At 39.5% G+C, this 25,260-nt stretch overlaps 1 protein-coding gene across 3 annotated transcripts in view; it reads right to left on the reverse strand.

Moving 5' to 3' along the window:
- LOC126161636 (2',3'-cyclic-nucleotide 3'-phosphodiesterase-like) overlaps positions 1-25,260 on the reverse strand; it is an 83,417-nt gene that overhangs the window by 26,197 nt on the left and 31,960 nt on the right. For all 3 annotated transcript variants that reach the window (XM_049917599.1, XM_049917598.1, XM_049917597.1), the window contains one exon: positions 10,227-10,657. In XM_049917599.1, the coding sequence (XP_049773556.1) occupies positions 10,227-10,657 (431 nt within the window). The remainder of the gene's footprint in view (positions 1-10,226; positions 10,658-25,260) is intronic.

Genomic DNA, 25,260 nt, shown 5'->3' on the forward strand with positions numbered 1-25,260 from the left:
TAACCATGTATGGAAGTGAAACATGGACAATAAACAGTTTGGACAAGAAGAGAATAGAAGTTTTCGAAATGTGGTGCTACAGAAGAATGCTGAAGATTAGATGGGTAGATATGATGAAGTATTGAATAGAATTGGGGATAAGAGGAGTATGTGGCACAACTTGACAAAAAGAAGGGATCGGTTAGTAGGACATGTTCTGAGGCATCAAGGAATCACAAATTTAGCATTGGAGGGCAGCATGGAGGGTAAAAATCGTAGAGGGAGACCAAGAGATGAATACACTAAGCAGATTCAGAAGGATGTAGGTTGCAGTAAGTACTGGGAGATGAAGCTTGCACAGGGTAGAGTAGCATGGAGAGCTGCATCAAACCAGTCTCAGGACTGAAGACCACAACAACAACAACAACAACAACTCATATTTCGTATGATAACAGATTTTTTTGTTCTGGCCGCTTGCTGCATGAGCAGAACTTTAGTGAACTTCTGCTTCTAGCATCTTTCTAGAGCCAAATGACACTAGCACACTCTAGTGCAAAACTAGAATTAGATAGAGGCAAATAGTTCTGCTTTATGCCATTAGACTGCGCGCGCTGCCTCTTTGCAGCTGACAACTGACAAGTCACTTTACACAGAACTTGCATTTCAGACAACAATCGCCTATTGTTATTTTATAGCCAGTGCTTTCACAGATGAGGGGGTCCTCGAGAAAATTTTGTTGGGAACCTCTGGTCAAGAGTGAGAGATGACATTATTGTTAAATCTTTCAAGAAGTGTGGCATATGTAATGCTCTTGATGGCAGTGAAGACCATCTTGTATATGAAGAGCCCCATGATGACAACGAAGAGGAATAGGTGAAGAGGAGGGGGGGGGGGGGGAGGAGGTTGAAGAAGAAGAAGAAAGTTCAGATGATGATTTTCAGTAGTCTCGCTTTGCAATCTAATAATAAAAATTGTAAAAATGTTATCTAAGAAACTTAAGGATTCAGGTGTGTCTTAAAGTCTGTAGCATCTTATAGTGTGTTGAATACGATACTATTTTTTATATTGAATGTAACTGTAAGGCGTACCTGTTACCATGTTGAAAAGTCAAATGTGTACAAAACAGTAATAATATTGGAATAAGTGATATTTAGGAATGGAGCCAGAAGGGTAATTCAAACTCTAAACTCGTAGATCTGAGCAGGGTTGACTAAGTTTACAAACGTTGTCCAGGTATGCTTGATTCAGTGTCCAGCCTGTGATGGTTGCTACTTATGTGGTTTCAGGCATTTAATGTCTAGGTTATTAGCAGCCACAAATGTTTTCCTTGTTTGAGTGAGCTAAAAATACTAATAAAACATTTCTTATCCATTCAGTCGAACATCAGTAGCAGACCTAACACAAAATAATTTCCAATTTAGATCAATGCAGAAAGCGACACTGCATAGCGCATGGCGGAAAACAGACCCAGGAAGGTGTCTTCGCACAAGAGATGGAGATTGAGTGGGACTGAAATGCGACGACGAGAAAGTGGGCTAAAGATCTCAATGCACGATGGACACAACGCACCATGTACGGTGCCCTTCCCCAATTGGCTCGCTCTTCAGGAAAATTTTGAAGAATGGAGGTCATACCCTACAGGGAACCTTCACATAAAGGCCGAAACGAGTGAAACTCCTTTTGGTTGCCTCTTACAACAGGTAGGAATACCTCGGGCCTATTCTTACCCCCGGACCCACTGGGGGGGTTTAGGGAACAGTCATGTTAATTCACAACTTTTAAAATGTGTGCTATGTCACCATCTAAAATAGACGGCAAATCTTTAGGCTGTTGTGGGGCTGCACTGCTGCCAACAAATAGAACATATTCACTAAAGCATGTCACACTGTCAGCACTGCAACACAAGCACTTCACACTGGTGATTTCTCCCCCTGTAGGAGAAACCTATGCGTCAAGATACGGAGGACTTTAATGACACTTAATTCTGCCTCTGTGACTGCAAGGAACTGACTATGGTCGGATGACTGATTTCTACAACTGTAATTAATTTATTATTTGCCATTTCCAGCCACTACCAATTCCCAAATCAGTAGCTACAGAAGAAATTAACACAAATTTTATTTACTCTCATCTAACCTAACAGCTTCTCCTCTGAGAATCATTACAGTCAGTAAGATTCTTCCTTCCACTCTAAAACAGCATATCATGTTTCTGCTCTCAAGTACCTATTCAAACTTTATGTATATCATTTACCGTATTTATTCGAATCCAAGCCGCACTTTTTTACCGGTTTTTGTAATCCAAAAAACCGCCTGCGACTTAGAATCGAGTGCAAAGTAAGCGGAAGTTCTGAAAAATGTTGGGAGGTGCGACCACTTCTGCCGTCGAATATATGTAGCGCTACACAGGCATGCTTTGCAGGCACAAAGATAAATACTGGTGCCAAAACCTCTGCATCATATTAAAAAAAAAAAAAAGAAAAAAAGAAAAGGGGGGGGGAGGGGTGGAGGACGAGCTTTTTTTCCTCCGCCCCGAGTTTCGACCACTGCAATTTCATACATTATCCATTGATGTAAACACAAATTCCGTATTGTTCATCTTCGAATGTTACAGCGTTTCAATGTACTACGAAAATCCGACTGGCAAGATTGTTAGAGTTGGCCATATTGACAAACATCCCTACGTTCAGAATTTTTTCTACATGTGAGAAGAGATGGTTGCTAATAGGAACTTTTATGAATTGTGAATCACATGCAGTATTCTCTTCACCATAAGAATCGATTCAAACAAGACGAAGCACGTGAAAAAGGACGGGTACCCGTATAAATACGGACGGAGCACCTGACACATAGCAATGGCTACCTGGTAAAGCTTAACTTTTAAGCTTATGACTCGAACCAAACTACTGTAGCTGTATAGTCATTCATTCAACCTAAATTGTGTCTAATAATTACAATGGACCAACTTTGTTCGATTTGGAGGTGCGGCCCAAAACTTTTCTCTCCCCTTGAATTTCGAGTCTCAAATTTCAGGTGCGGCTTAGATTCGGGAATTTTTTTTTCCTGGATTTCGAGTCTCATTTTTCAGGTGCGGCTTAGATTCGAGTGCGGCTTAGATTCGAGTAAATATAGTAGTTTTAAAATTTCAGTTGATTCTACAAATTGCACTAGAAAATAGTTAACAATTTACAAATTTTCAATTTCATACTATATACTATATATTGTGTAACTCATAATCCAACTTAGCAATACAACAGCAGCTTAAAAGTGAAATAGAGCAATAAATAACTAATAAAATGTGCATACAAGATCATAATAGGTGCCACTGAACTGTATGGTCAGACTTATCTTTATAAGGTAAACAAGAAAGTTGTTTTGGGCGCCACAATGCTTTCTAGGCATGGTCCTATTTGAGGTACTGTGCTCTGGGTTTCCTTTGATCTCTGGCTCTGGGTTTCCTTTGATCTCTGAAGTAACTTGCCCAGTCAGTTATAAAGTGGCCTATAGTTTAATGTGGACTCAGAATGCAACTCTGGATTTTTCACAACAACATTGACAAACATGAAAGAAACAGAAGTTATGGGATAAAAATCCTTGGATGACTGGGGACTTAGCTCCAGACCTTTGTAACCATAGTCTGGCACTTAAGCACTGACCAATTGAGTCACATGATCAGAAATCTAACACTGTGCTGACATTTAAGATGAAGCTCTTTGGCCTCCTCTCGCCATCAAGGCATGGGTCTTCTGTTGCCTGGTGCTAACACCTTACTTTATCTACTGCTAAATTTCTGACTCATCTAGATACCTGATAGCATTGTGTTCTGTATGAATTTAACAAAGCACATTACATCTGTAAAAGCTTATCATTAGTAATGTTCAAACTCTGCAATTTGATTATATGAGATCCTCTTGTGCCAATGAAGTGTAGTAATGCCACAGTAACATGTACAATTAGGGAACAGTGTTATACTAATCCCAAAAATCCTCTAGAAACTTAATTTGACCATATATACTGCACTGTTCAATTACAGTCATTCACACACAGTAAACTATTTTCATAGACCAATAAGTTTCGTATCATTAGCTTGCTCTGTTCTAAGCATTGTAATGTACACAAAAAAGTAGTTTACATTAAAAGTAACAGGTAAAGCTTTCTGCAGGCACACACATAGAATTTTTTAAGAACTGTTTCTGCAAATAATACAGTTAACAGCTTCCTATGGACTGAAGTCATAGTGTTAATTAATGCACACTTCCCATGTACATTATTCACATATGTAATGTGGAAAATATTCAACAATGGTACAATAAAAAATACATTCCCTCCTTAACAAGGAGACGCCTTAGACAGAGACAACTACCGTATTTACTCGAATCTAAGCCGCACTTTATTTCCGGTTTTTGTAATCCAAAAAACCGCCTGCGGCTTAGAATCGAGTGCATAGTAAGCGGAAGTTCTGATGTTGGTAGGTGCCGCCACAACTAACTTCTGCCGTCGAATATATGTAGCGCTACACAGGCATGTTTTGCAGGCACAATGATAAATACTGGCGCCAAAACCTCTGCGTCAGTAAATAAAGATTTTCAAACGGAGAAAAAATTTCGCTAAACTCTCGTTCAGAACATCGTCTATCATACACAGTCTATTATTTAGTTCTTGTTGATGATTATCAAAGAAAGCAGCAGTGTTAGTAACAACAAATAGCAGTCTCTTGCCATTGTTTCGCTAATGAGACGATTTCTCTTTTTATTTTAATTGTAAGCGGCGGTAGTGCGCACAAAAGCAAGCCATGCCGCGAGCGACACTCATTATCAGAATGTGACAAACAATGCATGACACAATACAATAATGCATTTTCAGCTTAGAGTGACGTAAACACCTATAACAAAAAGAACGGCACGAATCAGATCAAAGAAAAATAAGAAACCTGGCTACCTGGTAAAGCTTAACTGCTAAGCTTATGACTCGAACCAAACTACTGTAGCTGTATCGCCATTCATTCGACCTAAATTGTGTCTCATATTACAATGGACCAACTTTGTTTCGATTTGGAGGTGCGGCCTGAAACTTCTCTCCCCCCTTGAATTTCGAGTCTCAAATTTCAGGTGCGGCTTAGATTCGAGATTTTTTTTTTCCTTGAGTTCGAGTCTCATTTTTCATGTGCGGCTTAGATTCGAGTAAATATGGTAACTGGATTTGGATCATATTTGGCAGGTTGCTTGTGTACAAAATGAAAGACAAATGTAAATGTCGTGTGACTAGGGCCTCCCGTCGGGTAGACCATTCACCGGGTGCAAGTCTTTCGATTTGATGCCACTTCAGCGACTTGCGGGTCAATGGGGATGAAATGATGAGTGTAAGATATTTTGGCTCAACACACCTCTGGGTTTTAGAAAACTGTCCCTAACGTTCCGGGTATACAACTGAATCAAAAGTGACAGGATCTGCAGGTAACTGAAAACTGAGCACTGTTCATTATCATATACGTGGCCCGCAAATGCAAATTTTGCTATAAATCAAAGAAACAAAAAGTTAAGACTGCCACTTATATCCCAGAAAGGTTTATGTTAGTAAATGAAAGTGTCACTAATGTAGCAACCAAGGCACTCTGCACATTTTTTTTTTTTAATAGTTTCATCCCTATCAAAATTAGTAAGAATAGGTGGGTTAGTAATATAATCAGTAGGGAATAATAACAAGGTAGGCAAATAAATTTCACTAACGACTTGGATTAGTAAAGAATTAAAATGTCAAATCTCACTGTATGAAAACAACTGCGAGTGATATTGCTGCATATTCTTTCCAAAGGATCATCAACAGCCAACTGCGCTATGCTCATTTAAGGAGAAGTGTCGTACAGAATTTTAGTTTCAAAATTGCAGTGCGCTTCTGGAAACCAAGTGGGATTACACAACTGCATGGGTGCAACAATGATTCAAACTATAATTCATAATCAACTTTCTGAATCGATTTTTCAGGTTATGTAATATGAGGGTTACACACTAAAATTAATTCACAAAAATGAAATATTTTAAAATGTAAACCAAGGGTTATACACTAAAATTAATTCACAAAAATGAAATATCCCATGTGGAGTTTGCTGGTCTCCCATCGGGCGCCTCCCCAGGTGGCGGATAGGGGAATGCTCACCAGATATGGTGGGTACCTGGGAAATAAAATACCCGGGGTGGACCAAAACTAGCAACTGCTGCCTTGTAGTATGATATTGGCTTATCAAAGGCTAAAGGAAGAAAACCTTGAGTAAAAATTACCTGGTCCTCCGGGTTGGGGGTTGTGCAGTGGGCCAGCTCCTCACTCACATAAAAACATAAAAATGCTAAAAAACCTAATAATATGCCTCGGAAAAATTGGAACTTTGGACGACAAAGTGGCAATGAGAAACGGAAAATTATGTTTGGATGCTGGAATGTGCAAGGTATTTCCACTAAAATAAATTTACTCCCTGCAGAACTTGACATGTTCAACATGGATGTTGTCGTACTCTCTGAAACAAAGAAGAAAGGCCAAGGAGAAGAAGAACTGGATAATTATGTACATATCTGGAGTGGGGTATCAAAAGCAGTAAGAGCCAAAGCAGGAGTCTCCATTATGATAAAGAAATCATGGAAAGAAAGAATCACAAATTGGACATTCATCGATCAACGTATAATAACTGTTGAAATGACATTATTTGCTAGGGAAGTTGTGATTATTGGCGTATATGCACCCACGTACGACACAAAAGATAAGGAGAAAGATACATTTTGGGACACCCTCAGGGAGATTATTGAAAAAATCCCAAGAAGAAAGCAACTGATTATCATGGGAGATCTGAATGGAAGGGTAGGAATTAGAGAATCTTGTAGAATAGTAGGAAAACATGGAGAGGACGAATATAATGACAATGGAGAACGATTGATTGCAATTTGTGAACAATTTGATCTAAAAATTACCAACACATTTTTCAAACATAAGGATATTCATAAATATGCTTGGCAACAGAACACCAAAGAACTTCGTTCTATAATAGATTATATTATCATTAGGCAAACAAGTAGTTTCAAGGCAGTAGACGTCAGATCTTATAGAGGAGCCCAGTGTGGATCAGACCACTATCTAGTTAAAATGACGTCTTTCTGGGCATGGAAGAATGCAAGGAGTGATACAAGTAACATAAATAAAACGAACCAGACTGAGAAAGATGAAAATTTACCTTTTAATATTGACAGCCTACAAGACGAAAGTATCAGAACACTCTTTGCGGCCAGGATGGAAAGGAGACTGGTTGAATCATTGAAGGAAGTACAGAGGAAATATATGACTATATAAAAGCTAATGTGAAAATCATAGCAACAGAGGTGTTGGGTAAAAAAGATAGCAACCACAACCGTGCAGCAGAGTGGTGGTCAGAGGAACTAGAGGTCCTCGTTACAGAAAAACGAAATGCGTTCCTTCAGTGGTTGAATGATAAATCAGAAGAAACAAGGTCAATATACAAGGAAAAGAAGAACGAAGTGATGAAAAAATAAGGATGGCAAAAAATTAAGCATGGGAAAGAACATGTGCCAAGGTGAATAGCAAATTAGGATATGGGAGAGCAAAAGAAGCATGGTCAGTATTGAAAGGGCTTCGACAGGATACAAAAAGCAAAACTAATCTCCAACTGATAACACAAAAGGAATGGGAAGAGTATTTCCAAAAATTATTAAATGAGGACAGAGAAGAATATCTAGAAGAAGGAACAGGGGAAGATAAAGGACATGAAGATGATGAGATCCATATTTTAGAAAGTGAAGTACTTCAGGCGTTGAGAACAGGAAAGAATGGTAAATCACCGGGACCAGGCAATATCAATCTGGAGTGTCTGAAATATGGTGGTGACAAAATTGTGAAACTGTTAACACAGCTCTTCAACAAAATGATACATGGAGATTCAATACCCAACGAGATGAAGCTAGGTTACATTAATACAATATTTAAGAAAGGGGATCACAAAATTTGTTCAAACTATCGAGGAATTTGTGTTACAAACACATTAATGAGAATTTTTGCGAAAGTAATTAAAAACAAACTGGAAAAAAATTTTAGAACCCAAGAAGAACAATGTGGATTCACGGCTGGGAGATCATGTGTAGACCATATTTTCACATTACGACAGATTTTGGAGAAACATAGGGAAAAATCAAAAAGTATAGGATTAATTTTCATAGATCTAGAAAAAGCGTATGATACTGTTCCAAGAAAATTACTTTGGAGAGCACTACATATGGCAAACATAAACCTTCCTTGATTAAAATAATACAACAGATGTATAAAGATAACATTTGCCAAGTGAAAGTTGGTAATAAACTTTCACAGAAATTTAGAACAAGCAAAGGCCTTTTACAGGGCTGTCCCATGTCACCATCATTATTTAAAATCTATATAGATATTAGCCTTAGAACATGGTCTCGTAAATGTAATAGTATGGGTTTAGAAATAAGAGATGGAGTTTACCTACATCATTTATTATTTGCTGATGATCAAGTAGTCGTAGCACAAGATGGGGAGGATGCTAACTATATGTGCAATCAACTAGCAGTAGCATACAAAACTTGGGGTTTGAAGATTAATTACCAAAAAACAGAATACTTGACTAATGATTCAGATGAGCTATACATTGAAGGAAAGAAAATCAAAAAGATAAACACTTTCTGTTATTTGGGATCCATTTTAGAAATCGAGGGAAAATCAGAGTCAGAAATCAATAAAAGAATTAGTAGCGGACGGAGGGTAGAGAGTGTGGTTCTGTATGGAGCGGAGACCTGGACAATTAACATGAAGCAAATTAAAAAATTACAAGCTCTAGAGATGGACTTTTGGAGAAGATCGGCAAGAATCTCCAGGAAAGAAAAGATAAGGAACACCGAAGTAATAAGGAGAATGGAAATAAAAGAAAGAATATATGACGTAATGGATAGGAAGAAATTACAGTGGTACGGGCATGTACAATGAATGGAGGAAGCCAGAATACCAAAATTGATACTGGAGTGGGAACCGGAGGGGAGAAGAAGAAGAGGACGACCTGTGACCACCTGGCTCCAAAATGTACAGCACACAATGAGGAGAATGGGCGCAGAGGAAGAGGACACGCAAGATCGAAACACCTGGAGAAATATTTTGAGAGTATAGTTTAAGAACGTTTATTGTTTGTATTGTAATTTCCAAGTAAATTATTATGTTGAAGATAAGCCTCTGTAATGAGGAAAAGCTCAAAATAATAAAAATAATAATAAAATGAAATATTTTAAAATGTAAACGAATACTGTTTTTTGCAAAATTTTCTGAAGGAACGATTTAATTGTGCGAAGATTTCATTCATTAGATGTTCTTGGTGACACATGTATAGCTTCATATGTTTCCATGACAAGTACCACCCTTGTAGTTAACTGAAGGAAACTGAGGACATTTAACAGTGTGTGTGAAAGAGCCATTGTAAGGCAATCACGATTAAAATTTTAATTCTTTACTAATCCATGTCACATGAAAAATTTATTTGCCTATCTTATAATTATTACTTACTGATCATGTTATTAACCCTCCTATTACTATCAATTACAACAGGGGCAGGGGGGAATATACTTGCAGAATGCATTTGGGAATCAAACAAAGGTTCTATCCTCCCCAGCCAGATCCCTTGGTTGGTAAACTAGTGGTACTTTCGTTGAACAGCCTTCACCTTATGGGTGCATAAACAGCACTCGTAACAGTTTCTTTCTCCAATTTGTGGGAAAATACGCATTTGTGAACCACAATTTCAAATATCTACCAATCCTTCCAATTAGTCAATTATGTGTCACAAAATTTAGATATGGGTTGTCTCAAAATGGGGGAGGTAGGATACTGAGCCAAAATATCTTAAGTCTTTCATTTTAGGTTGCACACAAGCAACCTGCCAAATACGAGCCAAATTGGTTGTTCGTATCTGAAGTACAGAGGTAGCACAGAAACACATTTGTAAAGTTATACATATATTTGTTATTTGTCATAATTTCCCATTAGGAAACAATAGTCACAAGCAATGTATAAGCAATTTATCTAGTATGAGAACATACAATCACAGTTTACTTTTGTTTTGATTTGACTAATCTACTTATTTTTCTCAACAATCTACATTTTAATGACATTCTGGATGTGTGGAATTGTGTGACAGTATATAATATCAAGAGACCAAACATAGTTTTAAAAATGATGAAAAGTGATTACCTGACTTATCTTCCAATGAGCTAAAACTCTGGAAATCTTCTTCAAATTCTGGTAACTTCAGGCACTCTTCAAGATACGCCTGGCCAACAAGTAACAGCATACGAGAATCAGATTCATTCAGAAACCAGCCAAAATAAAGTGGCAAGACTGTTTCCCACTGTTCCAATTTCTTCTGAATAGTCTCTTCTCGTACATTATGTTGATTCTTAATTGATAAAAAAAGGGGATCATCTTTCCACGGCGTCTGTGGTTCCACTAGGACAACAGTATAGCAAGTTTTAAATGCTAACAGAAAGTAGTACTCCATTGGCCACTTCTGAACATTAGTGTTATCAATAACTATAACATTTTCATTTCTTATGCAAGCACGTCTCGCTTTCTCCTGACAATATTCATGAGCCTCTCTCAGCTTCTTTGGATTAAACATGTACCTGAAATCAATTTTTCATGAATCACAGATAAATTGACCAAATAAAACTACACTTGAAAAGCTGAATGAAAAAAATGGAGAGGGAACCAGAACACCAGTACAATTAGTATTGACTGCATTAACTTCTACATTAACTTAGTCATGAGATACAAAAATTCAACACTGTAAGATGATGTGCTATCTAGCTTTTTAATAGTCCCCCCCCCCCCCCCACCTCTCCTTCCATATAAGCATTTAAAGGAGGATTTTCTTTATTGAGCCAGAGATGCTTAAAAAGCATTTAGTTTACATAAAGAAAATATTTCTGTTTGTTGTCTTCATTTTAAAAACTTCAGTTTGATTGATTTTCATTTTAGAAAGGGAGAAGAAGGTGGGAGGAGAGTGGGGCATGGCAGTTGTGAGTGGGCTTCAATTTGAATATAAATTACTTTCTCCTCCATGTAATATTCCAATAAGAGTTTTTTTTTTTTTTTATTTTTCAAACAACAAAACACTAACTTCCACAAGCTCACATATTACAAACTTAATGAAATGAAAAATTAATGAGCACTTCTCCATGACGCTAAAAATTTAAAGCGTATTAGTTTGCAATTCATACATTTGAGTTTTGGGTTTTCTGAATGTACATGTCCATATATCACTATAGTGGAGATGAGGATGAAGTGGAACACAGCCAATCAGTTGCAGAAATGAAGGGTTCATTCAAACTCCTTGAACTATGTTTTGACATACTTAAAAAGTCTTCTTCGAAAGATCAATGGTTACACTGGTTACATATAATGTTGTGGAGATACATTAAAAACTAAAAATGTGCCAATGAAAGATAAAATTCACATCCATAATAGTAAAACCCTTCCCCAAGAACCATGGACCTTGTCGTTGGTGGGGAGGCTTGCGTGCCTCAGTGATACAGATAGCCGTACCGTAGGTGCAACCACAACGGAGGGGTATATGTTGAGAGGCCAGGAAAACGTGTGGTTCCTGAAGAGGGGCAGCAGCCTTTTCAGTAGTTGCAGGGGCAACAGTCGGGATGATTGACTGATCTGGCCTTGTAACACTAACCAAAACGGCCTTGCTGTGCTGGTACTGCAAACGGCTGAAAGCAAGGGGAAACTACGGCCGTAATTTTTCCCGAGGGCATGCAGCTTTACTGTATTATTAAATGATGATGGCATCCTCTTGGGTAAAATATTCCGGAGGTAAAATAGTCCCCCATTATCAGGAGAAAGAAAACTGGCGTTCTACGGATCGGAGCGTGGAATGTCAGATCCCTAATCGGGCAGGTAGGTTAGAAATTTAAAAAGGGAAATGGATAGGTTAAAGTTAGATATAGTAGGAATTAGTGAAGTTCGGTAGCAGGAGAAACAAGACTTTTGGTCAGGTGAATACAGGGTTATAAATACAAAATCAAATAGGGGTAATGCAGGAGTCGGTTTATTAATGAATAAAAAAATAGGAGTGCGGGTAACCTATTACAAACAGCATAGTGAACGCATTATTGTGGCCAAGATAGACACGAAGCCCGGGGTATTGCAGGAGTAGGTTTAATAAAGACTAAAAAATAGGAGTGCGGGTAAGTGGTCAAGATAGTCAAGAAGCCCACTCCTACTACAGTAGTACAAGTTTATATGCCAACTAGCTCTGCAGATGACAAAGAAATTGAAGAAATGTATGATGAAATAAAAGAAATTATTCAGATAGTGAAGAGTGGCAAAAATTTAATACTCATGGGTGACTGGAAGAGAGAGAAGGAAACGTAGTAGGTAAATATGGATTGGGGCTAAGAAATGAAAGAGGAAGCCGTCTGGCAGAATTTTAAACAGAGCACAAGTTAATCATAGCTAACACTTGGTTCAAGAATCATAAAAGAAGGTTGTATACATGGAAGAAGCCTGGAGATACTGACAGGTTTCAGATAGATTACATAATGGTAAGACAGAGATTCAGGAACCAGGTTTTAAATTATAAGACATTTCCAGGGGCAGATGTGGACTCTGACCACAATCTATCGGTTATGAACTGTAGATTAAAACTGAAGAAACTGCAAAAAGGTGGGAATTTAAGGAGATGGGACCTGGATAAACAGACCAAACCAGAGGTTGTACAGAGGTTCAGGGTGAGCATAAGGGAACAATTGACAGGAATGGGGGAAAGAAATACAGCAGAAGAAGAATGGGTAGCTTTGAGAGATGAAGTAGTGGAGGCAGCAGAGGACCTAGTAGATAAAAAGATGAGGCTAGTAGAAATCCTTGGGTAACAGAAGAAATACTGAATTTAATTGATGAAAGCTGAAAATATAAAAATTCAGTAAATGAAGCAGGCAAAAAGGAATACAAACGTCCCAAAAACGAGATCAACAGGGAGTGCAAAATGGCTAAGCAGGGATGGCTAGAGGACAAATGTAAGGATGTAGAGGCTTATCTCACTAGGGGGAAGGTAGATATTGCCTACAGGAAAATTAAAGAGACCTTTGGAGAAAAGAGAACCACTTGTATGAATATCAAGAGCTCAGCTGGAAACCCAGTTCTAAGCAAAGAAGGGAAAGCAGAAAGGTGGAGGGAGTATATAGAGGGCCTATACAAGGGCAATGTACTTGAGGACAATATTATGGAAATGGAAGAGGATGTAGATGAAGATGAAATGGGAGATATGATACTGCGTGAAGAGTTTGACAGAGCACTGAAAGACCTGAGTCGAAACAAGGCCCTGGGAGCAGACAACATTCCATTAGAACTACTGACGGCCTTGGGAGAGCCAGTCCTGACAAAACTCTACTATCTGGTGAGCAAGATTTAATAAGTCACGGATGCAAAATACTAACGCGTATTCTCTACAGACGAATGGAAAAACTGGTAGAAGCTGACCTCGGGGAAGATCAGTTTGGATTCTGTAGAAATACTGGAACACGTGAGGCAATACTGACCCTACGACTTATCTTAGAAGCTAGATTAAGGAAAGACAAACCTATGTTTGTAGCATTTGTAGACTCAGAGAAAGCTTTTGACAATGTTGACTGGAATACTCTCTTCCAAATTCTAAAAGTGGCAGGGGTAAAATATAGGGAGCGAAAGGCTATTTACAATTTGTACAGAAACCAGATGGCAGTTACCGTATTTACTTGAATCTAAGCCGCACTTGAATCTAAGCCGCACCTGAAAAATGAGACTTGAAATAAAGGAAAAAAAATATTTCCCGAATCTAAGCCGCACCTGAAATTTGAGACTCGAAATTCAAGGGGAGAGAAAAGTTTTAGGCCGCGCCTCCAAATCGAAACAAAGTTGGTCCATTGTAATACGAGACACAATTTAGGTCGAATGAAAGACTATACAGCTACAGTAGTTTGATTCGAGTCGTAAGCTTAGCAATTAAGCTTTACCAGGTAGCCATTGCTATGCCTCAGGCGCTCCGTCCGTATTTATACGGGTACCCTTCCTTTTTCACGTGCTTCATCTGGTTTGAATCTATTGCTTATTTTGCTTTGATCTAATAAGTGCCGTTTTCTTTGTTATAGGTGTTTACGTCACTCTAAGCTGAAAATGCATTACTGTACTGTGTCATGCATTGTTTGTCGCATTCTGATAGTGCGTGTGTACGGCCTGTCGCCGCTCGCGGCATGACTTGCTTTTGTGCGAAACAATGGCAAGAGACTGCAGTTTGTTGTTACTTACACTGCTGCTTTCTTTGATAATGATCAACAAGAACCAAATAATAGACTGCGTATGATAGAACATGTTCTGAACGAGAGTTAGGCGCAAATTTTTCTCCGTTTGAAAATCTTTGCGGCCGCTTCTTTAGTACATCAAATTCTGCACAGAAATTAGTCATCTTACATTTAAAATCTAGTCAGTTGCCGTGCTTCATTTCTGACTATATCACTATTAGGCATAAGAATAATACAAATATAAACATGACACGATACGTATATTCTTCCGCGTTTGCTGTTGTTTCACTCTAGTTTCGTAGTTTATTAGGCAGACAGGATTTAAATGAGAGCAGCAAACACGAAAGAATACATGGCAAAATGTTTATTTTCGTATTATTCTTATGGTGAAGAAAATACTGCATGTGATTCACATTTCATCATGTTCCTATTAGCAACCATCTCTTCTCACGGGTAGGAAAAAACTCGGAACGTAGAGTTGGCCATATTGACAAACATCCCTAACAGTCTTGCCAGTCGGATTTTCGTAGTACATTGAAATTCTGCTACATTCGAAGATGAACAATACGGAATTTGTATTTACTTCGTTGGACAATGAATGAAAATGCAGTGGTCGAAACTCGGGGCGGAGAAAAAAAAGAAGGTTTTGGCGCCAGTATTTATCTTTGTTCCCACAAAGCATGCTTGTGTAGCGCTACATATATTCGACGGCAGAAGTTAGTTGTGGCGGCACCTACCAACATTTTTCAGAACTTCCGCTTGCTTTGCACTCGATTCTAAGCCGCAGGCGGTTTTTTTGGCTTACAAAAACTGGAAAAAAGTGCGGCTTAGATTCGAGTAAATACGGTATAAGAGTCGAGGGGCATGAAAGGGAAGCAGTGGTTGGGAAGGGAGTGAGACAGGTTTCTAGCCTCTCCCCGATGTTATTCAATCAGTATATTGAGCAAGCAGTAAAGGAAACAAAAGAAAATTTGGAGTAGGTATTAAAATCCATGGAGAAGAAATAAAAACTTTGAGGTTCGCCGATGACATTGTAATTCTGTCGGAGACAGCAAAGGACTTGGAAGAGCAGTTGAACGGAATGGACAGTGTGATGAAAGGAGGGTGTAAGATAAACATCAACAAAAGCCAAACGAGGATAATGGAAAGTAGTCGAATTAAGTCGGGTGATGCTGAAGGAATTAGATTAGGAAATGAGACACTTAAAGTAGTAAAGAAGTTTTGCTATTTGGGGAGCAAAATAACTGATGATGGTCGAAGTAGAGAGGATATAAAATGTAGACTGGCAATGGCAAGGAAAGCGTTTCTGAAGAAGAGAAATTTGTTAACATCGAGTATAGATTTAAGTGTCAGGAAGTCGTTTCTGAAAGTATTTCTATGGAGCGTAGCCATGTATGGAAGTGAAACATGGACGATAACTAGTTTGGACAAGAAGAGAATAGAAGGTTTCGAAATGTGGTGCTACAGAAGAATGCTGAAGATTAGATGGGTAGATCATATAACTAATGAGTAGTTATTGAATAGGATTGGGGAGAAGAGAAGTTTGTGGCACAACTTAACTAGAAGAAGGGATCGGTTGGTAGGACATCTTCTGAGGCATCAAGGGCTCACCAATTTAGTATTGGAGGGCAGCGTGGAGGGTAAAAATCATAGACGGAGACCAAGAGATGAATACACTAAACAGATTCAGAAGGATGTAGGTTGCAGTAGGTACTGGGAGATGAAGACGCTTGCACAGGATAGAGTAACATGGAGAGCTACATCAAACCAGTCTCAGGACTGAAGACCAAAACAACAACAAATAGTAAAACCATGCAAATAACTCTGCTTGTCATTAGGCAGTATTTCAGCAGTTACATTTGTGAAGTACTGTCTAATGACAACCTGCTTGAATTGTATAGTTCTACTATTATGGAGGTACATTTTTCTGTCATTGGAGCTTTATGGCTACAATTTTAACATACCACCATAAAATTATCTACACCTACATCTACACAGATACTCTGTGAGCCACTGTATGGTACATGGCAGAGTATACCCCATACCACTTCTTGTCATTTCCTTTCCTTTTCCACTTGCAAACAGAGCGAGGGAAACACGACTGTTGTTGAGCCCTAATTACTCATATCTTATCTTCGTGGTCTATACGCATAGTGTATGCTGGCGGCAGTCGGCATCATCGTTGGCGGCATCACCACCACCACCACCACCACCACCGCCGCCACGGCCGCCGCCGCTGCCACAATCACTATCAGCCTGCTGAGTGAAGCTCAAAGCTTCTGAGAGTACAGGGTGTACATAAAGTCTGGGAACACTTTTGATTATTTATTGTACCAGAACCAAACACTGTACAGATATCACGTACCGTATACCACCACAGCATAGTTTAGTAATTTGCCAATAGTCAGCACTAGTCACAAACATGGCAAGTTCAGGTGCAGAGTGAGCTTTCTGTGTGCTGGAGTTCGACAAAAACAAGTGTGCTACAGCTATTCATCGGATGTTTAGAACCAAGTATGGTAAGAAGCCACCAACAAGGAAGGCCATTTACCACTGGCACAACAAATTCGTTAGGACGGGTTGCTTGTGCCCGGCAAAGAGAAGTGGACATCCCAGTGTGAGTGAAACGGATGTGGAGTGCATACGAGAGACATTCATAACGAGTCCAAAGAAATCGGTGCTTCGCATATCAAATGTTTGAAAAAAACTTTCAGAGTTTCTTTACAAAATGCAATATGTATGACATCTGTACAATGTTTAGTTTTTGTGCAATAAATAGTTGAAAGTGTTCCCAGACTTTATGTACACACTGTATTTACAACAGTTAATGGTGGTGGATGACAGGCAATATTCACAGCCAGTTTTCTCCCTACAGTATATTTCTAAATCTTGATTCTCAAACTTTTGTGTGAAATCTACCTTAAAGCTAACTAACTTTGTGACCAGGCCTAGAGGACCACATGATGTTGATCATGTCCTCATGATATCCTCTGCCATATGGTATCATTTGCATGAGGTATGAAGGAGCACGGGGCCAGCACGCTGCTCTCCCGGCCACTGTCAGCTTCCCAGACCTTGGAGTCTCTAATTCTCATTCAAATAGCTTCTCCACTGGATTCACGAAGCAGAATGGACACCAGTCATCACACCAAGGAAAAATTCTTAGCAGTACTGGGTTGGGAACTGAACCCAGGACCTGTGCATGGCACTCAGATGTGCTGACTACAGAGCTTCAGACACAGACGCTAAAAGGAATCACAAGATACCAATGGAAACAAAAGATAAAGAAAGGATGATAATGTCAAAAGGAGGAATATGTGATGGTACACTGAAGAGGAGAGATTAGTAGAGTGTATACAGAAAAGCAAAGGAAGACAGCCTTTGGAAGAGGATGCACATGTAAAGAGGCAAGAAACACTCGCTGTGAATAGACAGATCATGGGAGCCAGCTTCATATAAGTGAACCAGTCTCTATCTCCACAGATCAAGAAAAGTGATGCAATGATGGGGCCTATAACACTGTCAGGAACAATATACTTGATTCTGTAGCTGTAGATAATTTATTATAATTAATTTTAATATAGATGCTCATTATACTGCAGAGATAGACAAACTTTTTTCTGCCTCTGCTCACTTTTGAAGCCCTTTTCGTAGTAAAATTTTCTAGCCACCCACTAATTCCACAGAAATGGTGATTTATAATGTAGGGAAATAATTTTACTTTACAACTTTCACAAAGCAGAATTCCTGCAAGTTAAAGCACTCAATAATAATTACAGGACTTATATTTTATGTTAAAATTTTATGAAAACCTACTGAAAATGTTTTCAAAATCCCTACCACCTAGTGTCCATCAGGCAAGCTGGAATGCCCACTAATGGGAAGTAGGGACCACATTGATTACTTCTGTTCTAACATGTTGGATTCATTTGACACACAGTATGAGAGTCACACAAGGAAGCAATGGGAGAACATTTGGATAACGTCAGGTATGAGCAGCACATGATTAACAATCGAAAAACTGGCCATACTAAGCAAGACGTAATTTTTAAATTGGAAGGCTCTTGTGTCTATTTCACAGCTGTGGAAAATATTCCAATAAGGAGGAAACACTGAATGACATTACTGGCATGGCTGGCCACATATTATAGGGTCACTGCATGTCAAGGGGACCAGGTGTCCCCACTTGACCCTCTCCAAATCTAATGAAATTTGGTGTGAAGGTTCTATATGGTCTTAGATGGTTGTACACCAAAATTCAGTCCAATGCCTTCAGTGGTTGAATTTTTAGGGATTTTAAGAGAAGCTACTCATCTTCGCATCACATGCGAAGGTTCAAATGTGCCAAGTTTGCTATGCTTTTTGAAAAGTTCTGGCATACATTTGATCATTTGCTTTAATATACATAGACAACGTTTTATGCTGAATCTCACCATAGCAGAAATTAGGGATTTAGCCACACCTAAACACAGATACATGCCTCTAAAGTGGCTAAAAAACTCAGCGCACTATTCTGAGAGCCATTGCTACTTTTCATATGAACCACTCACACCAAAACTTCAGACGGTTATTCCTACCTGTGATTTCTATATATGGATCAAATTTAGTTAGGATTGGACGCCTAGATGAAAAGCTATGCTTCTCCAAAATTGGCCAAAATTTTCTATGTACAAATTTTAGGTTATTTTTAGGAGGAAATATCTCAAATGTGTCTCGTTCAATCCTTTATTTCTTGCTATAGTTGGAAGAGCATGCTTTAAGCTTCCCAAGCTATATTGTTTGATTTCTGGATCCTGCATTTTGATGAGTAAGAATATGTTTCAAAATTTACTATTTTAACACTTTGAGAAGACTGAAAAGTGAAATATTTTCCTGATTAAGTCCTACAATTAATATTTTTTTCCAGTATATAAATCAGTTTCAAACATTAATTTAACACATCTTAAGAACAAGTGTAATACACTACACAGAAAATTTGCAAAACAAAAATGCTAACAGTCAGTACCATTTTTGGTCGAACAGTTCTAAAATTTTGTCAAGGGCAGATTGTGGATAACTGTATTGTCTTCCTGATGATGATGTTGATGGTGCTTCTAAAAAGTCATGAAAATATGTTGCTCAGGAATCCAGCAGGTGTCTTTAGCAGCTGGCCAGTGGAAGGAATAAGCAGAACCATGTGGGTGCATAAAGTTGATGAGGACATCTTGCTGTTCATGTGAAATTTCACACACATTCCAACACACCAAAAATTGTCATACATACATGCAACATATTGTCCTGGTTGTAAACTTGCAATTGAGATTGCTGGAGTTTCTTCATCTGCTTCGAAGGCATGAACTGTGAATGCTGTACTGTCACTGGAAACTCTGCTTACTCTGAGCTGATTGCAATTAATCGGCTTAAATTGATGACTTTCTCTTGTCACAGGTATTGCATGCCCCATGGAAAACCTTGTTTCTTGATCAGGCAGAATTTTTTCAATCTCTTCTTTTGCTACATAAAAAAACTTTATGCCCAGAATACCAACATTACAGAATTTGAATAAATCAATGGAGTCAATATTTGGTTGTCTAAGGGCCTCTGAAGACTAGCATGGCATGTTAAAAAAATTTCCATTCAGCAGTGATGCAAAAATCCTTTTCGTGCAGACATAAATTGATGAAATTTTTAAAATTCTTATACTGAGCAGCTGAACCATCACTACAGTAATAATTGTTCTTAATGTTTTCAATCTTTGTTTTTAAATATGCTATTAACTTTATTTGAAAGGCATGAACAGCAGTGGTATCATGAGGGAGACAGTTGCTGATCATACAAATGCTAATATTCTTGACATTTTTTGCTACCAAAATAGACAACAAATGGATGTAATGTGGCCTGCCTATTCTCTCAATGAAATCCTTGCAAGCATCTTGAACAACAAATGAAGAATTCTCAGCAAAGTCCATCAATATAATTAATTCATTTTCTGCAAGATTTCTTTTTAGCTGCTTAAGGTATAAACTTTTTGTTTTGACAGAAAGTTATGGCTTCTCAAACCGGTAATTTTCAAAATTAGTGCCTCCATGAAATATTCAACAGTTCTCTGACATGTCTCTTAGGTATCTCTGTCAATATTGTATTGCTTGTATTCTACTGTTTCTTCAGGGTCACAGTCTTTAAAAACATCTTCAAAAAAAGCTTCTAGTTGCATTTTTCCTGGACATTCCTCAAAACATTGCAGCACATCATCTTTTGATTCCAAACTGCATAGTTTTTTTCATCAAATCCTTGTCGTCAACTTGGTTGGGTGTTTCTGAAGCCAACATTAATTTGACATTTTGAAGAATTGCACATACACACACTGAATGTGATCCAGATGCACAAACTATAGTACACCATTTGGGCCCAAGCTTACAAAATTTTGAGAAGCTTAGTTGATTTCCATGTTGTTTACAATAAGCAATGAACATTCCTTTCAGGTTACAAAGGAGCAGGCATTTCTGCTTGTGAATCTTTTCCCCATTTATTCTTACTGCAACACAATCCTCTTTGTCGAGACATAAATGAGAAAACATCATCTTAAAAAAAAAAGTGAGGACATTTTCGGTTTGCATGTGTTGCCAAAATCCCATCTTGCATCTCTAGTTTCCTAGCCTTCTTCACCGTTTTAGCTAGAACAGCAAATTCTTTAACCAGTTTTTCAATAGTCCAGCTATTTGAGGCCAGGATCAAAATTTGAACTTTACTGCAATTACTTGAAGTATGAAGTTTAATCTTAAGTTCTTCAATTAAGATGTCTGTATCTTTACAGTTTTGGCACTCTTTGGTTTGTATTTGTGCAATATCTACTTTGCTCACACCAGCATCAGTGGCAATTACCGTAGTAATGCTGCCTTGGGCTTTCAGAACCTTGCACTTTATCTATCCCACTGAATCCCTTTTGCTGATCCGTTGAAGCTTTAGTGGTGACTCTCCATGTGATGATAATGAAGTAAAGAACGAAGAAAGAAAAAGTAAACAGTAAAGCAAGCATCAACAACATCCATATCTTCCGTGGATGGTGATTCTTGGTTATCCTGGTGGGATGATTCTTTTTGGTCCACTTCATGTCTACATTTGGTACAAATTTTCTGACCAGGTTTAAAAACTTCATTAGTCAGTAACTTCGGCCTATCAGCATTGCAATGGGTTAATCAGCTCCATCTGATCCACCAAAGTAGCAGCAGAGTGCATAGGTCTCTTGGTTCTTTTTGTACAATAGTTTATTAACAAATAACAATCAATTTTGAAAGCTCGTGAATATCCTGGCTTGAAGCATAGCAGATTCAGATTTGTTTGTATAAAAAATATACAATCTAGCATATCAAAACATCTTGTTTCAGAGCTTACCTTCAGCTACAATGATTATTCATAATTCAAACACTCAGATTCAACACTAAAGATTGTAAGTCAACAGCATAAATTACACTGTGCACAAGACTGACACCGGGAAAACTGACAATAACGAAAGCAACAATTGAAAGTGGTGATTCAGCAATGTCTCACTGCTACAAGAGTAGAGCATCAAAAAACTAATGCTGCTTTATAATTCTGATGGAAAGTGGCTGACAATATATATGTGCACCATCAAGACTTGTAGGGTGTCCTAAAGTAAAATAGCTAATCGTCGCGATCTTCTAGATGTTATAATCTGAAGAGCATTTTCTGAGGTTTTACTATATTTATATTCTATACTGGAAAATAATGTAAAAAACACTTCTTATCAGCATAGTTACATTCCCAAAACCACAGGCAAATACTACTATTAAAAGACACTACAGTTACAAATTTTTTTAATTTACAACTTCAAATTGTATAAATTTTTTGTATTTATCGATAATTCATTTTCCCTGTTTTTGATAGGTATTCTTACTCATCAATATGCAAGATTCAGAAATTACACAATAGAGCTTGGAAAGCTTAAAGCATGCTCTTTCCAGCTGTGGTAAGGAAAAAAGGACCAAACAAGACTCATTTGAGTTATTACCCCCCCCCCCCCCAAAATACCCTAAAATTTGCACGTATATAATTTTGGCGAAATTTGTAGACGCATATCTTTTCATCTAGATATCCTATCTCAATTAACTTTGATCCACATATAGACATAATAGGTAGGAATAACCCTCTGAGGTTTTGGTGTGATTGGTTCATATGAAAAGTAGCAGTGGTCGGTCAAACCTTGGCTCTCGCAATAGCACGACAAATTTTTTAGCCACTTTAGAGCTTTGTATCTATATTTAGGTGTGGCTACATTCCTAATTTTTGCCAAGGTGTGATTAAGCTGTCTATGTACATTAAATCAAATGATCAAATGTCTGCTAGAACTTTTAAAAGAGCCTAGCAAACTTGGCACATTTGCACCCTCGTATGAGATGCGAAGATGAGTAGCCTCTCTTTAAAAGCCCCTAAAACTTCAACCACTGAAGATACTGGACTGAAATCCACTAAATAAACATCAAAGATCATATAGAACCTTCACACAAAATTTCATTAGATTTGGAGAGAGTCGAGTGGGGATACTTTTTAATATTGCTCCCTTTGACGTGGAGTGACCCTGTATCACTGCCTTAAAATTCTGAAAACATTTAACCAGGAACAGCAACTTCTCTGAGCAGAGACTTTGTAGCAGCATCTGGGTTCCGTATCTCCCATCAGACTGCGTCTCATCAGCAATGACCCAGCAAATGTGATATCGAGTTAACCATGTGCAGGCCAAAGAGTTTCTATACACAATTGAGTGGCAGTGTATATTGGAATCAGTTTCATCCTCTACACCAGGGCTTCCCAACGTGTGGTCTGCGGACCCCTTAGGGGTCCGCCAGCCCTTTCAAGAGGGTCCGCCAGCCACCTTTCACCAAATCATGTAAAATAAGGAGTAAAATTATTGAATAAAAATGTGAAAATCAAATTCATCAATTTTTTTTTTTTTTTTTTTTTTCGTGTGAAAAATATGTGTAGTTTTACTTCAGGTCATATTCCCGAGAAGCCTTTGCAGTTCCTAAGTGAGAACGCTTACACAGTTTAGTGACGGAGAATGCGACTTCTCTGATCGACTGTTTCACAACAATATGGGGGTCGTTTGTGTGACGGCTCACGGCGCTAGATGCATTGAAACCATGTCATCGTGGATTGCGTGGCTGCTCCCGCCGTAGGTTCGAGTCCTCCCTCGGGCGTGTGTGTGTGTGTGTGTGTGTGTGTGTGTGTGTGTGTGTGTGTGTTGTCCTTAGCGGAAGTTAAACTTAGGTTAATAGTGTGTAAGACTAGGGACTGATGACCTCAGCAGTTAAATCCCATAGACTTTACATACAGTTGAACTTTTTTCTTCGGATTTCACAAAAACCACACACACACACACACACACACACATACACACACACAACTGTTACAAAATATGCATGCTCCTTGCACAACTGTAGCCAAACAGTGGAAGTGAACAGACCACAAGCGGCAGCTCCAGCGAGTGAAATGTCAATTACCAAGAAATTTTAATCAGGCTACAGTGTGCTGAATAAATGGAGTAAATCCACTAGTAAGTGTCTGGATACAGTTGGAATTCAAATTGGATCGTTAATTTCAAGGTGTTTTCATTCATCTCTAAACCAAAGACTATTGATACTTCCGGAGTGGGGGCATTGGGAACATGGCATTTGCTTTAAGAAGCTTTCAGTTCCCATGGGTTTCGCTCTGAAATTTAATGTTACTATGCTCTTTGTAGCAACCAAAGCCAACCGCGGGAACGGCTTGGGCTGCAGATCGGAGCCACCAGGCAGGGAAGCCGCCGGTAGTGGAGCACGCACCACCGAGTAAACACAAGGACGAGTCGGACATCAGACCAACGACAACCGACAACGACCGACTAAGAGCGACACAACAAGGAAGAGATAAACAACAGAGGCTTTTAGAAACCACAACACCAACACAAACAGTAAATCCACTCGGAACCAGAGCCAGGCAAATGTCAACAACGAGCAACGACCAGAACGCAGTACCGCTGAGATAGAGATGCAATCCAGAGTGAGTACCAGACTGACTGGACTAGGGCAGAGTGGGTCCCTATATACGAAACTGGAGGGAGCGGCTATTGGCCGCGGTCTGCACGTGGTGTAGTGGTGGCGCCCTCGCTGCATGGAAGAGCCGCCGCGGACGCAGAGCCCTCTATGGGCTGGCCTCGTCCATTTGTTCTGGTGCGTGTTCGACTTCCACGGCGGGAGGTACTAGATCCCTCTCCCCCGAAATTGGTGCATAGGGGCGGAAATGCCCCGGACAACGCCGAGGCGGGCGGAACGAGGGCACGGGTTGTGATACATCCGAGGGGACCACTGGGGGAGGGGAGGGCAGACTGTCTGTGGCATCCATCAGGGTGTCACCAGAGGGCAGGGGGTCAGAGGGTGTCTCTATACCCTGGCGAGGCGGAAGGGGTGTCTGCAGAGCCGGCGAGGATATGGAGGTTGAAGGGAAGGGCTCCGCCTCGAGGGACGTGTCTGCACCAGGAAGCAGGGAAGGCGGTGTGGGAGGAATCAAGGCGAGAGCCCGAGGGCGGAGTTGGTTATGGTGGCGACGCTCGAGCCCGCTGTATGTCTGTACGGTCGTCACACGCCGCCCATGAGCCGCCGTCACCGTAGTGGGCGTCCATGCAGGTGTGCTGCCATAGGAGCAGGCCCACACGGCCATGCCCGGCGCGTAGTGCTGGGAGGGGCGAGAGTGGGGCCCAGAAGGGGATGGTGTAAATAGGTGGAGGAGGGTCCAAGGTTGTCACCTGTGAAGGAGTTCGGCAGGACTATGACCGGCCACCGGCGTAGTGCGGTAGGTGCTTAGAAACAAGGTGAGGGCCGAGGTGGTGGCCAACGGATCCACTGATTTCATCACCTGCTGTTTGAAAGTGCGGACCAGGTGTTCTGCCACGCCATTGGATGAAGGATGGA

This window comes from Schistocerca cancellata, chromosome 2, assembly GCF_023864275.1.
Source record: "Schistocerca cancellata isolate TAMUIC-IGC-003103 chromosome 2, iqSchCanc2.1, whole genome shotgun sequence".
NCBI lineage: Eukaryota > Metazoa > Arthropoda > Insecta > Orthoptera > Acrididae > Schistocerca > Schistocerca cancellata.